Source organism: Copadichromis virginalis, linkage group LG18 (assembly GCF_057382275.1).
Source record: "Copadichromis virginalis isolate Kocher_CV1m ecotype Utaka linkage group LG18, C_Virginalis_male_GT1.1, whole genome shotgun sequence".
Taxonomy (NCBI): domain Eukaryota; kingdom Metazoa; phylum Chordata; class Actinopteri; order Cichliformes; family Cichlidae; genus Copadichromis; species Copadichromis virginalis.
Window position 1 is genome coordinate 19,459,728 of NC_140635.1, and position 14,837 is coordinate 19,474,564.

At 41.0% G+C, this 14,837-nt stretch overlaps 1 protein-coding gene across 1 annotated transcript in view; it reads right to left on the reverse strand.

Moving 5' to 3' along the window:
- Positions 1 to 14,837, reverse strand: part of LOC146687682 (laminin subunit alpha-3-like) — a 59,449-nt gene that overhangs the window by 34,297 nt on the left and 10,315 nt on the right. The window contains exons 3-14 of the mRNA XM_085439055.1: positions 11,814 to 11,931; positions 10,486 to 10,604; positions 10,209 to 10,379; positions 8,528 to 8,628; positions 7,671 to 7,786; positions 6,761 to 6,879; positions 6,285 to 6,375; positions 5,040 to 5,171; positions 3,363 to 3,413; positions 3,207 to 3,254; positions 928 to 1,062; positions 197 to 331 (exon numbers count right to left, since the gene is read on the reverse strand). Of these exons, the coding sequence (XP_085295181.1) occupies positions 197 to 331; positions 928 to 1,062; positions 3,207 to 3,254; positions 3,363 to 3,413; positions 5,040 to 5,171; positions 6,285 to 6,375; positions 6,761 to 6,879; positions 7,671 to 7,786; positions 8,528 to 8,628; positions 10,209 to 10,379; positions 10,486 to 10,604; positions 11,814 to 11,931 (1,336 nt within the window). The remainder of the gene's footprint in view (positions 1 to 196; positions 332 to 927; positions 1,063 to 3,206; positions 3,255 to 3,362; positions 3,414 to 5,039; positions 5,172 to 6,284; positions 6,376 to 6,760; positions 6,880 to 7,670; positions 7,787 to 8,527; positions 8,629 to 10,208; positions 10,380 to 10,485; positions 10,605 to 11,813; positions 11,932 to 14,837) is intronic.

Below are 14,837 nucleotides of genomic sequence, written 5' to 3' on the forward strand. Positions count from 1 at the left end.
GCAGAGTGGGATTTTTGTGGATGCCGTGGGAGGATTTCTCCTTCAAAGTCATGAGAAGAGGCCACCATAAATCCAACCAAACCAGAAGCTACATTTTTTTTCCCAGCAGCTTTCTCATCAGCAGAGGTCAAAAGTACACAAGTGGTTTATCTACTGTAGTTATACTGATAGACATAGAGGGACAAATCCTACTTACCAGCACAGTCAGGATATCCATAGTAGCCTGGCGCACATTCATCACACTCCCGTCCCCCATAATTGGAGAGACAAATACACTGACCATTTGGACCGCACACGCTGTCGGCCACGCCGGCCCCATCACAGAGACATGCTGAAGAAATAAAATAATAAAGCAAAAATTTATTCTATTTTTATAGCTCTGTATAAACATTTACCCAGAAAAGACCTCATTATAAAAAAATCTGTCCGAATAAGTAATCTTTACATGCAAAAAATCTGTAAACATCAACTAAAACACACATAATACACACGCATTTTTCCACATGTACTTTGATAATTGTTACTGAAATCAGATTGTCTGGAGGGTCCATTTAAAGCTTTAAGGGTCAAGTGTCAAAAACCTTGAGCTAAGACTTAAAAAAGGCCAAATATGTAAGTGTACTTCCATCTGATAATACTATAAGCTCTCTCATGGAGAGAGTGAAGTTTCTCTCTGTATTGACAAAGCAAAAGATTGCTGGACAAACTAATCCCTGCTGTGTAATTAAGTCACTCCAGTCACACCTATTAACATTTACAGCGCTGATTTGCTGCCTTTGTTCCTGTTCCACATAATAACCACTTGTGGCCACTTCTTTTAAAATAAAACTCCGGTTTCCTAATCATTAACCAGTAACACTGATGACTTTGTGTTTCTTTACAGTCTGCGGGGTTCAAATTCTATGTTGGCATGCACGTCTCTCTCACCCCGGCAGTTTGGGAAGGAGTGGTATCCAGGTCGACAGCGGTCGCAGCGCTCGCCCTCCACGCTCTGCTGGCACAGGCAGCGGCCTAAAGCATCGCATATCCCACCCAGAGTCCCTCTGTAGTCACAAATACACGCTGCGCACAAAACACAGTGGAAGCATTTAATTTAACAATAACAGCAAACAAATTAAATCTTAACAGAAATTCAAATGTGTATTCCTAGTGGAACATTAACGTTTGCTTATAATTGAGGCTGAGCTCTTCCTTTAGTGGAACTCCAAAAAAAAAAAAAAGACTGACAAATACTTCCTTCAGTTGAACTATTCTCATAGTGTGGCACACAGTGGCACAGCTATGCTGGTGCCCACCCCACCCCCTGCCAGGCCCCGACCGGTAGTGGTTCCCGAATAGGCTTGGCACAGCCACCCAAGAGACTACCATAGTTTTCTTTGCCTCTAAGCAGCTCCCAAGCATGAAGCCAGCTTTTCAAAGGCTGTTGATTGAAAGACAGGCTCTTGAGCCTACACGTTAGAGGTAAGTCAGTGTTAGCATACGTTCTCTGACAGCTGAATTGAGTGGGAGGAAAAGAATCAAGAACTGATGGTTTTCACTTTAATAGCAATGCCATATTACTGATAATGGATTTCCCAGCTTGAAGGAAACTTATAAATAATATTAGTTTCCACTAAATAGCCCCAAATGGCCACTGCTATCATGAGACTATTTGAACATAAAGTCCCATTGATGGATGAGAAAATGTAAGACCACTGAACTGTTATTCTTAACAACTGCATGCTATCTGGATGTATTATACCAGTATTTTGACCAGCTAAACACAATAAATGCCAGGTTACACATGGGCTACAAATTTAGCCTTCAACTTGACTGACCTCTAACACGTGTTCTTAAGTTTAAATCAAGACAAAACAGAGTCTGACTCAGTGGCACCACATACAGACCGCTAAAGCTCTTTTGAAAGCCTCTAAGTAAAGTAAGTCTGGAATTTTTTAAAAAGGGTACCCTATAAAAGACCTTTGTAAAAGGCCAAGTTTCTAGTGATGGGATTTCCGGCTCTTTTTAGAGATCCGGCTCTTTCGGCTCGGCTCACTAAAAAGAGCCGGCTCTTTCGGCTTCGAACCGGCTCTTCAGGTTGTTTTGTTGCTTTAATTAATTTATCATTAACAATAATATAAAATTATGCAGAAAAGGAATTACTAATGTAAAAAAAGTGGTTTTATTTATATGTTTATATATGGCCCCTAGAGACAAAGCACGTACAAACTCTAAAGCACGTACAAACTCCAAAACACATTTCTAGCGTTAACTGAACTTCCAAAACAGAGCTACCCAGATCACTTAAATTACACAATTGAAAGCATGTGTGTATTGTTTGTGTATTTATAGACAAGCACTCATATTTATTCAAATAATTAAAAAAAAAAGTTCATTTACCTGTTACTACCACACACCAAATCCGGTTGTTGATACTTCCTGGCTTGTGTAGCCACTAGGTAACAAAAGCTCAACACTGCGCCCTAGCATCCTGGAGCACTTCTGTTGTCTTTTGTACGTGCTTCTGAGTTTTTACGTGTTTTGGAGTTTGTACGTGTTTTGGAGTTTGTACGTGCTTTGTCTCTAAGGGCCACCATAAATATACTTTATTTATTCACTCCACATAAAATGTAATAAATAAATCATATAATACAAAAAACAACTATTTACATTTTAAACTTTTAACTATTTAAATTTTCAGCTTTTTTCTTTTAAACAAATTTAACGTAAAACAACACAAAACACTGCAAACCACAACACAATTAAATATAAATTAAAATATTAAAACAAAAAGAAGATGCACATTCTCTGTCATATGGGCCTGCATGATTTCTGAATCCTTTATCATCTGCAACTGAAAATAGTGGATGATTACTATACCTTTCTAATGTGACGTTCTTGTCCCTTGTCCCTTCTCTCTGGCTCTGTTCCTGTGCTACTGCGAGTGTAACTAACGCCCCTCCCCCCTCTGGCCAGCGCAAAGTACAGGCCGCGCGTGCGGAGTTTAGCGGAAAAAAGGGCGAGAGAGAGGGTGAGAAAAAGAAAAAAAAAAACCCTCATGGCTCCCAATAAGGGGCCGGCTCGCGTCGTTCACTTCAAAGAGTCGGCTCTAAGAGCCATTTCGTTCGCGAACGACCCATCACTACAAGTTTCAGTTTCAATCAAGTTGCAATGAGTATAAAAGCACTGCCATGAAGACACTTCACATCAGGTCTAACCACACTCACGCTGACAGCTGGGCACGCCAAAATAGCCTGGAGGGCAAACAGTGGGACCTATAGAAGGAGAAAATAAGGAGGATGTAATAACAGCATTTTAAGCAGATGTTTAAAAATGACTAAGTCTGATATGACATATTGCAAAAGTCTGTTTACTGATCTTACCCACAATGGGACCTGCAGGAGATTTGGTGGTCACTGGGTACACTGGATATCCTGATTGCAAAAGAGAGGAACAAAATTAAGACCTCCAGTGACTGGAAAATGTAATGAAGTAAAACCTCAGTGTCAACATTACTTATTGGTGCGGGGGAGGGGGGGGGGGGGATTTCTCTTGGTGCAGTAATTGAAAGCTACTCATATAAAAACAAACATCCCCCACGCCCGCGTTTTGAAGTTATTCACTTTCTTGCCAAGAGATAGACGAGAGGATCTAAGCAATGTTTGCATTTGAATAGTAAAGTCAGTGGTTAGGCAGCTCAGCTTAATGTAAACTGTACGCAGGGGGGAAACAACAAGCCTGGATTTGCACAAAGTCTAAAAACAACTTTTCATCATTTTATAAAGGATTAAGCACCGACTTTGCTTGGGAGGAGTAATAAGGCCTGAACAGTTCAGCACATCACCACTGTCACATCCATTCTTACAAGTACACGATGTGTATGCATTTAAAAAAGCACACTGTAACCTATTTAGTACTGAGCTTTAAAGGAACTGGTAGGCAGACTTTGTTACCTTTGGACAGACCAAAGAATGACATAGGCTCCTTTGTCTTGTAAAACCGCTCAACTATTTTAGGTATTGTTTACTCAGACTTACTTACTTACTCAGACACGAACCTCAAGCGTTTGCAGACGATGTGCAGTTAATGTTTCAGCTGGTGCTGCAGTTACACAGTTGTCAGATTTTATGTGTACAAGTTACACATCTTCAGTTCAAAATCCAACAAGCTGTAAACATTTCGTGCCGTGACAGAAAACACCAAGCAAGCGCCTCTTCAAACCCAAATAATTCTCTCATGACCGAGTCAACATGTTTAGTCTAGTTTGGCAGTGCTAACATGCTGATGATAAGGACCAAATGTTTAAAAATTCTGTGTTAGCAAAACACATCTTGAGACTACAAACCTGTGTTGCTGTGTTTGTGTAAGGACTGTCAATGATATCGACAATCAACATTAGATGATAAGACAAAAATGATGTGAGTCTTTGGATTTCTCTGTTGTCACACTGGCTAATTTTCAATTAAATATGAATAACTTTAAATTGATTGAAAATAGATGTGTGAATAGAGAAATCGAGTGCTGTAGGAAATTCAACAGAAGCCGGTTTTAAGCAGGTTTATCAATCAAAGACAGAGAAAAAGATCAATATTACTGTAGGAATGGCTTTAGCGCCTTAAAGAAAGAAATGTAAAATGAAACATCGAGCAGCTTATCTCCAGTCATAGCAGACTCCTGAATCTGCTGGCAGATCAGATCAATGAGATTAGATGGGGAAGTTTTTTTATGTGTCCACTACCTGTAAGGCTTACGCAAAGCATGAAATAACTTTACAAGTGTACTCCTGCAAGATGTATTTCTGTCAAAAGGCTTTGGACAAATGTGTTTGTTCAGGGAGAAATCTGAGAGTAAAACAATGTTGAATCATGATTCCAGCTGTTAACGACTGGGTTCAGGTAAACTGACCATGAATAGTTGCACCCTTCTATGACAAAGCAAAGTCTTCCCTTCAAGTCAAGATTCAAATGAGGTACAGGAAAGACTAACTGTACCTTTTTGTTGTTTGCCAAAATGATTGCTCTCACATCTAACTTGGCATGTGAGAGCAAAACTAAACTTACGAAAGCAGTCTGGGTAGTAATAGTGTCCATCAGCACAGCGATCGCAGTTTTCTCCAGCAAACTGTGGCTTGCAGATACACCATCCAGACCCCATTTCACATCCAGCTGTAGTTCTTTCGTCACAGCTGCAAGCTGGTAGATGCCATGTGATTTTATGAAAAGAAAAAAGAAAGTGCCCATGTTAACATGTGCAAAATGTAGATGTAAAATACACATATAGACAAACACATGAATCATCAGAGTAAAATCCATCTATTTTCTTCCTGTTATCTACTTCAGGGTCACGGGGTGGGGTGGGGGGACTGGAGCATATCCCTGCTGCTATTGGGCGGGAGGCGGGGTACACGTTGGACGGGTCACCAGTTTGTCGCAGGGCTGACACAGAGACAGTTATCCTTTCACAGTCATATTCACACGTATGGGCAAATGAGAATCATCAACCTGTGTGAGGAGGTCAGAGTACCCACACAGATCCTGCAAACTCCACACAGAAAGACCCCGACCACATGGTCGATTCGAAACCAGCAAATTCTTAATGTGAGGCAACAGTGCTGATGATGATGCCCACTCAGAGCACAAATTGAGGTTAAATACCCAAAATTTCCACAAAGTAAAGTAACACGTACAGAAAGCTTTCAACCATCCCAAATCCCAAAACGAGAGCTCTTAAAAGTTAATAATGATGAACGTTTACTGACTCTGAACACTTTCGGCTACTAAGCTACTTAATTGAGTTTGTGTATTTTATGATTAAATTAAAAGCTCTTGGGTCAACCGCTTTAATTCCACTACTTTGTCATGTGCAAACACAACTGTAAGCTATTTATACCAAGAGGAATAGTGATGGACCATTAAAGTAGTGTAAACAATGGCAGAGCCCAGTTTAGCAATAAAACAAGCGGCGGTGCCCGTGGTGCTTGACAGTGGTGCCATCTGTGTCAGTCTAAAGCGAGGTGCTAAAGCCTTGCTTTGAATAAAAATACACTTTGGCTTCACTCATTGATCACACATGTTGTAGGTCACATAACAACATGGTGGGACAATAGTTGATTCCCAAACTATCTGTTGTCGTATCTTGAAAAATGTCAGAGAAGCTGCAAAAACGGATTCCACAAAAATACACACACGCATGCATAAACAGCATAGGCTTATATTTCCACAGTCTTTTTCATCAGTACATAGTAAAGTTTTACAACATCAGTATGAAAACAGCATTTTGATGTGACAGACAAAAATGTGGCTTACGTATGCATCCGGTGGGAGACTCAGTAGGGACACCGTAAGGCCTGTAGAAGCCTTCAATGCATCTCTCACAGTTCACTCCAGCAGTGTTGTGCTAAAGAATGATACAGAACAAAATTAACTTTAGTCTTGAACAAAAAAATATGAGTTTAAGTTTCTAGCTTTGCATCAATCTATGTGGACATTACGCAATACTTGATATCCATAACACTCCATCTTAACATAACACTCAATTCAAGTTCATCTTGGCAAAAAGAAGGTCACAAAGTTCCTAGAAAGTTTCAAAAAGAACGTTTGCTTTGGCCTCACACAGCAAGTTGCACAAGTTTCAAACTGAAGTATGCAATATCCAATCCTCTGCAAAAGACTTGAATGATATAGAGACATGCAGTATGGAATATTGCTTCACTTTCTATCCTGTTTTCAACCACACACATGCAAACATAAGAATCAGTTTAGACTTGATACCCAGTACATACCTGGCAGTTGATGCACACTCCTCCTCCATCAAACCTGCCGAAGGTGTCTAAACTTGTTCCCCTTTTTTCCACCTCTGGGTCGTAATAACAGTCGAAGGCATGGGAGAAACACTGGCAGGCTGAGGAGGAAACCCCCCAAGACAAACACACACACACACACACACACACACACACACACACACACACACACACACACACACACACACACAAACAGAGACAAGTATTATTCTATACTGTCAGTAAATTACCTCTGACTCCCCCTTTCCCCCTGTAAGTACCTTAAGCTACTCATTCTCTTAAAAGGAATATTAAGTCAAGGTTGTTAAGCATCAAGAGAAACTATAAAATCCAAACTAAACAAGATGGCATATCCTCTTCCTGTAATCCACCCTGTCTTATTAATGATTATGAATGGGTTGGGTGCATTTGCACTGCATGAGTGCACTGACTGGATTACAAGTTTCCTTCCTTGCTTTACTTCTGTGGCTGATTCAAGGTTATGTTTCATGAAGGCCAAACTTGTCAACAGTGCAAAGCAATTAGATTCCAGTTGGCAAAGGCTCTGCTGATGGACTGAATGGCTCGCTGATAAGCTCTCACTATCTAGGTCGGCGCAGGGTTGACTAAGCTCATTGACCAGCTACCTAAACAGACAAAACCCAGTTATCCTGAAGCAAGTTGTGCACCGTGCTGTTCATCACACATACCATATCAGGAATGTCCTCCCAGCTCTTCACTGAGGCTCACCACAATACCATATCAGGGCATCCACAATAGGGCTTAAATATCAGAGGCAAGAGGACACTTCAGTCCTCTCTGGGGGTAGTAATTCAAGGAGCCAACAGCATGGGGAGTAGCAGAGTGCGGTTTTGGTTACACACTAAATGAAGTACTGTACATGTATACTTACGCTGACACTCATTCGGGTTGTCAACAGTTGCAGCGCGCCATGGCTTCTGGTTAAATCCTGGGCAGCAGCGGTCACATGACTCGCCACAGGTGTTGTGCTGGCACTCGCACTGGCGACTAAAGAAAGGAGACGAGACGCCTGTATTCAGTAGTAGTGCCAAGATGGGTTTTCAGAGAAAAAGTCCCAACTGTACATTGATATTTACTGGCACACACAGTCGGGTATCTACAAACTCAAGGACGCACAGCGGAGCACTAACATTCATTCTGAAATCTTATTTCAGACAGTCAGACAAATAGACATTCAAATTTGCTTCGCTTTAAGCCTTGTTTTGGTATCTGCGCAGCTGCTATTCAGCGTTAATTCTTCCTGTCTTCCGTTTGATGTTCAAGCTTTGTGTAGGTGAAAACAGCCGCTTACAGCACCTGGAAATTACAGCGATGAGAGCGATGAGACAACCAACTTAGTGAAGCATCCACGAATCCTATCCTCTTCTTTTTTCTTGGACTTTTTTGTTTCAGAGTACTAATGCTTACAATGGTTCAAAGCAGCGCTTTATCCCAAATCTTATCACAGCCAGTAATCAGGGAAACTAAAACAATCTACTGCTTTTTATAATGGTGAAGTCACTGCACAAACAACATAATTGTGCTTTTCAGAAACAAGTGATCACTCTTGATCTTATCTATGCTATACCTCATACACTAGAGGCAGCATTTGTAATCTTTGCCTCTTTTCTTTCAGAATTAAATCCACTTTACTGTAATAGTTGTACACAAGAGCCCCAATTCTACAAAAAGCTCACTGAATAAAGGCAAGTATATTTTAGAGCTGAAGGTGAAGTATGTATTACTAACCTATTTGGGTTGTCAGGGTTACGGCCTCCACCACACATCTGTGCGTGCCCGTGACAAACACAGCGTCCGCCAATGCTGATGTCTTTGATGCTGTAGTAATACTGTCAGCAAATAAAGAATATGTTATCAGCAGCATAATTTCCAACCATGTTATCAGCAACTTAGCGACACCAGTCACACCAGAACAAATGCCTGGCTCTGCTTGGCAGCAGAAGTGAGTCACACATGCTGACAAGTGCAAACTTAAACCATGACCCATGAGATAATGCTAGTTTTATGGGGTGAATCAGTGCGTGAGATAACACGAGATAAGGCAGCCAACATCACTGATTCCCAAAGGTTCGAATAAGGAAAACTAAACAGATGTTTTAGACACAATAGTAAATCACAAAGATACAGTGCTGTGCAAAACCATCATGTCTTTATATTTTGCCAAAACATAAACCAAAAAAAAAAATGGTTTGTTTAGTTCTAACAGGCTTGACAGTAAGTATTTGGTAGCACCATATTTATTCTTCAGCACAGCCTGAAGCTTTCTTATCATTTCTTTGGATTTTGGCTGCCTTTTGTTTCATTCTCTGTCTAAATGATCTCACATTGCTCCAGTAATGTTGAGGTTCAGGCTCCTGGAAAGGCCAAACAATGACTGATGGCGTTCCATTGCACGTTTTCCTTTCCAGGTATGCTTTTACTGCATTGGCAGTGTGTCTAGGATCATTGATCATTGGCACCTGCTGCCAATCAGATGCTTTCCAGATGGTACTGCATGATGGATCAAAATGTGATATTATTTTTTAAAGTTCATAATTCTACAAGTTTTGACATGACATCCCTTACCCACCGGCTGAAATGCAGGACTAAACCATGACAGAGTCGTCTCAATGTTTTACAGATGGCTGTAGACACTGTTGTACTTCTGGCTTCTTGGCAGCCACCTTTGACCATTTCTGATGAGGCTTCAGTGAACAATAGCTGGATCAACTCAAAGGTCAGCTCTATCTCTCCGGTCCTAGGTCAGGATATTTTTCCTTCTTAAGGACACAACTTTCAGATAACTTTCATCGTTAGGTCTGCCGCTTTTGTCCTCCACAAGTTTCCTCAAAGTTTTTTTCAGGACACACTGCACACCATGCTGAGATATACAAAGTTTTCGACTAATAGCGCTTTGGGCTTTAGCTTGTTGCTGATAAAATGATTTTTTTTTCTTCCTGTCAGAGTGTGTTATTTTTGACATGAAATGGAAACAAATAATTATTTGCAACTTAGGTGCCTTTTTATGCTTGAATTGTTTATAGGTGTTCCCCTAAAAATGGTCAAATATAAGGACTTGACTGAAAATAAGTGAAAAACCAGCCAGTTTCAAAGAAACACTATGACAGATCTTCAGAAAGCCTGGAGAAATATTGGCTACTGGAAGCAAAATATTAAAAAAATGAGGAGTAGCTCAGATGTTTTGCACAGTCCTGTACACTACTCTGTATCAAGGAAATTACCAAGATGACTCATATGATAGATAACAGACAGACCTGGCAGTGGGTCTCAACACAGGTGAACATGTGGGTAGGCCTGTGCGCTTGTTTCAGCAAAAAACAAGCTAGCAGGTGGGTGCTGCAAAGGCCAAATGGGAAACAAGAGCCTGCCAGCATGACACCATAGTGCGAGGTTGTTCAGTGTGTCTCACCCTGCGTGTAACGGTGGGGTCTCTCTGGGCCTTGGAGATGAGGTGGCCGAGCAGGGTGTTGGTGCGGAGGAAGTGCAAGCGGATATTGGTAGCCTTTGTAAAGTCTTGCAGCGCAGGTGAGTAGGTAAAGTTTTTGGCCCCCGGACGGCCGTTGACAAGTGATATCACAACCTAAACAATACAAATTTACAATCCATTTACAATGCTTATTACAATATCAAGCTATTTGATTTACTTCAAAAAGAAAAAAGGAGAAAGAAATACATTTTTATTTTACCTCTCCATTCTCCAAAGGGATGATCCGTGAGTATTCTGTGATGCAGAGCTGGTCGTCATCATTTAATAAACGGGCATTGGGCTGCTTTCCAAACCTCTCAATACACTCACGTGCTGAATCTGCCAAAAAAAAGAAGAAGGAGAAGAAGACACCCATTATTCTTTATATTTTTATAATAAATCATTTATTTAATTAATTAGTTCTCTTGTCAATGTAAAGAAATTACATTGGCATCTTCACATGAAAAAAAGGATCATGTTCCTTTTGCATGACGCAAAAGGAAAAGACCAAAGAAGTATAATTTTAAATGGAAAAACTGGGATTTTAAATAATCTCAAATCTCTCTATATATATACACTGGAAGGAATGATATAATATGCAATTGCAGTGTTTATGCAGCTGGAAATAATTTTTTAAAGGTAAAGCTCAAGGTTAAGCTAATAGTCTCTAACTCATGATAGCTCCTGAAAGAACACAAACTTGAAGAGAAACCTTGAGACTGTAAAACAGATGAGTCACAGCTGTGTCTCCTGGCAGGCTCTGTGCACGCATCCCACCCTCCCTCAGATATCCAATCAGCACATACAAAATATGCATTAAGTATGTAAAATGGTGGCAGTTCAGTGTCAGATTTGCAGCGTGTCACCACCTGCCACTTTTAATACACCAAAATCAGTCATTAAGCTGACATTCTCGCATGTTTTCAACAAGTCAAATTTAATCAAAGGTTTTTGTTCACACCCACTCCCTGTCTAAATCTGTCTCTGATTAAACATACTGCAGTACAAAGTTTTAACTCTGTCCGCAGGCCTTTTTCTTTACAGAAACACTTTGACTTGTCATGGCAGGAAAGACACGTGTATAACTAATAGTGTTAATGATGACCACACTCTTTTTGCCTCTGCCAGTTCTAGAAATGTATAATACCCTGGATTGCTGTGATAGCTTTTGGTAGGCTGAATTTTAAATCCTTTCCATAAAAAGGCCCAAAGCTGTGTAGTGCAGAGACATGAAACTCTGCCCTATCTGTGTATTTATGACTGAAATTGATTTTTTTTTAATTTAATCCACAGAGAAAACCTTTATGAGAACAGAGTCTAAAAGAATCTGTCATCACTAATTACATCATTATAGACAACAATAGAAAACGGCACTTATTTATTTTAAAAGGCATTCTGCAGACCTGCACGTTTCCTTGATTTGAAACTCAGTTGAGTAATTGATTCAAGTTGGGACCACATTCAAGAGGATTCAATGTTTGATTCACAGCACAAAAAGTGCACCAGCTTGCAGGAGAAGGTTTTTAATGCATTAACATATGAACTTACGTGCAAAATACTGCCAGGGGGTGAAGGTTTTCCCATTGTCGACAGACCTCTCCAGCACCCACAGGTCAGGACGTGGTGAATTCGCAAACTTAATGAGGACATATGCGACATGGAAGAGCTAAAAATAAAATTTTTTTAAAAAAAATAAAAAGAGAGAGAGAGCAAAGAGGAGGGTAAATAAAAAAGCACCCAGTGTTCAGAATGAATTTTGGCAAAATACAGTTTCCTGTACTTGCTCTGTCAAAGTTCCCTGCTTGACCTGGAGCTCTGAAGATATCATTTCCTCTCTTGTGAATGTATGGATACAACAACAGCTTGGCTGTATTATCTCTGTAAATGATCACCACAGAATTAATGGCTTTGAACGAGGAAGAACTTCCTGTTTTGAGCCCTTTTATTCTTGAGTCTCAGCTTTAGCGGTATCTGTGTGGCCAACATTTGTTAGAGTGTATAAACTGGTGCAGGTGCAGCCCACATGATCCCTGTATGCTTCCCCGAACTTTCTATCTTCACCTCCCATCAGAATACTCAGTCCACACGAGGCCAGAGAATGATGTCAGTGACGGTTTCTGCCAACACTGAGCTTTCTGTCAGGCCCGTGATATTCACCGCAGTACATTTCCTTTACAGTTCGTCAACATCGTTATCAAGCCCTAAAAGCGGGTGACTTCAGCTTGATTGAACATTGTACAAAAGAAATGTAATTTGTGCAGTCAAAGGTCTCTTTGTTATGACTTGGCATGGACTTGACATAGCTTGGATCGCAAACATTTGACACTATCCTGCACGTGACACCTGCAGTGTCAACAAAAAGGCCTCGTCTACACCCGACTACCACACCCGTCCATGTCTTGTTTAGCACGGTTTAGAAAGAGTTTATCTAAAAGCTGGCACGCGGAAACATTGCATGGTTCAAAAACATATAACCTGCAGTACCTGCACTCATTGCTAAGCTCATGAATGTAACTGCATCTACATAATGCGGTGCACTACTTCAATAACAGACATTTCTACAGACTGCCTGTCTTCGAGGCGGATGAAGGCAGGCCCACACTCGTCCAGCATCCCACAGCACATTGATGAAAGCCCAAGGAAGCATTTGAAATATTCCAGTTACTCACTTGCATGAGACGAGGAGCTCTAATACAAACATATCAAAGCAGAGCAAAGTCTGGCAATGCATCTGCTGTGGACTTACTGTGTCGAAAAGGACCCACAATTATACTGACAAGAAAAAACCTCAAGTTCAAGAAGCCCTTAGGTTGATGGATTTTGAGAGAGTTCAGAGGTCAGTTACGGAAACGTCCGCCTTTTTTTTTCTGCCTGAAGATTGCAGACAATCACCAATAAACAACAAAACAGTTTGCAAATCAGGAAACGTCTTTAATCAGGGTCCAAGCGGAAAGTAAATAAAACAACTTGCAACCACAGCTTTGAATAGGGTGTGTCCTAAAATTAATCAGAGAACACTTCCACCCGCATGCAACAGGATGCGCAACTAACAAAAAAAAGATGCACGGCTGCACGGGCTGCAATCTAAAAATAGAAGCAGGAGTTGCCTGTAATCAGCATGCTGGTTCTGATGAGGACCTGCAGGAAGTTTGGTTCACATGGGCTGCAGTGACGTTAAGAGATGTCAGGAGGGTGAGATGGCACGAGTGTAAAAAAAAAAAAAGGAAAGAAAAAGGGTCAGTGCAGTGGCGAGAGACTTGCTGGCTGGCACGCAGACCCATCTCAGATTCCAAACATAGCGCCACATTCCCCTTCCCCCCTAATGCCCCCAAAGCAGAGTGTGTCCCTGCTTACAGGAACCTGCTGCTGACATCAACGTTCAGCAGTGAAAATCTCCTCCACCACTTGTGATGATAAAGATGGCAACAAGATCCTCCAGTGTCACAAAAAATAAAAAAAAGAAGCCAAAGTCCAAATTAGAGTGCTGAAACAATCAGACACCAGCTGTGTTTCAACAGAGATTTGGGTTCAAGATGGGTAGTGCAACAAAACTAGCTTTTTGGGATACAAACTGAGCTGTAGTCTGCAAGTCGCTATGCAATCTCAAAGTTTAGTTACAAGTAATGCGATGATGACACAAAGATTCAGGGACTTATTATTGACTTGATGCCAAACACTGAGTGTTGGCAAGATGAATCCTCCGGAAACAAACACAGCTAGAAACAGACAGTGTGATCTTGGAAACTGCTTAAGCAAAGCCATGCCTGTCCTGGCATGGCTTTGCTTAATTTCAGGCCTGTCTTTCCAACTGTGTCCTGCCAGTCTAAACACATGCTCTTGAAATATGTCCAGCACCTACATATTGTTTGAAGGAACCATGAAATACTGTAACAGCATGTTAAGTGCATGAGTAGTGGCACGAAAGACATGAAACACACTGACAAGCTTGAGGTAAAAAAAAAAACACTTGGAATGGCAGTTGAGAAGTACCATCCTCTCCCCCTCCCAGCATCTGCGGCTTCGTACTGCCGTGAGGTCTGACTTCTCAACACCCACAACACAGGGCTGTGTGGGTGGGTGTCAAAAAGGTCAGAGTTTTAGCTTTGACAGGTTTGACAACTACCCTCTTCGCTTTTTACCACCCTTCTTAAATTCTTGACCTAGACCTGATGTCATATATATAAGGTGTAAAGCATCCAGATCTCCTCCAACATCCTAATTAACGCAACAGAACAACAAAGCCATTCACATCCCTCGTGACCAAACACCTTTTTAACAGCATAACAACATATTTTCCTTTCCTTTTTGGGCCTGTAGAAATGTGTAAATTAATTCTGACACACACACACACATGCACACACACTAATCATTCCTAAACCCATCAACCCTTAACATGTCAGGCCCAAAACTGTCCACATGAATAACCCATTTTGTATGTGCGACAGCTCAGAAGTGATATACTTGCACCATTCAGTGTGATCTGCAGCCCCACTGTTGCCTCTACACAGAGGTTCTACCCTCTAACTTCACACATGCTTGCCCCTTCAGGTATTAGAGCTGTGGAGCTACAAG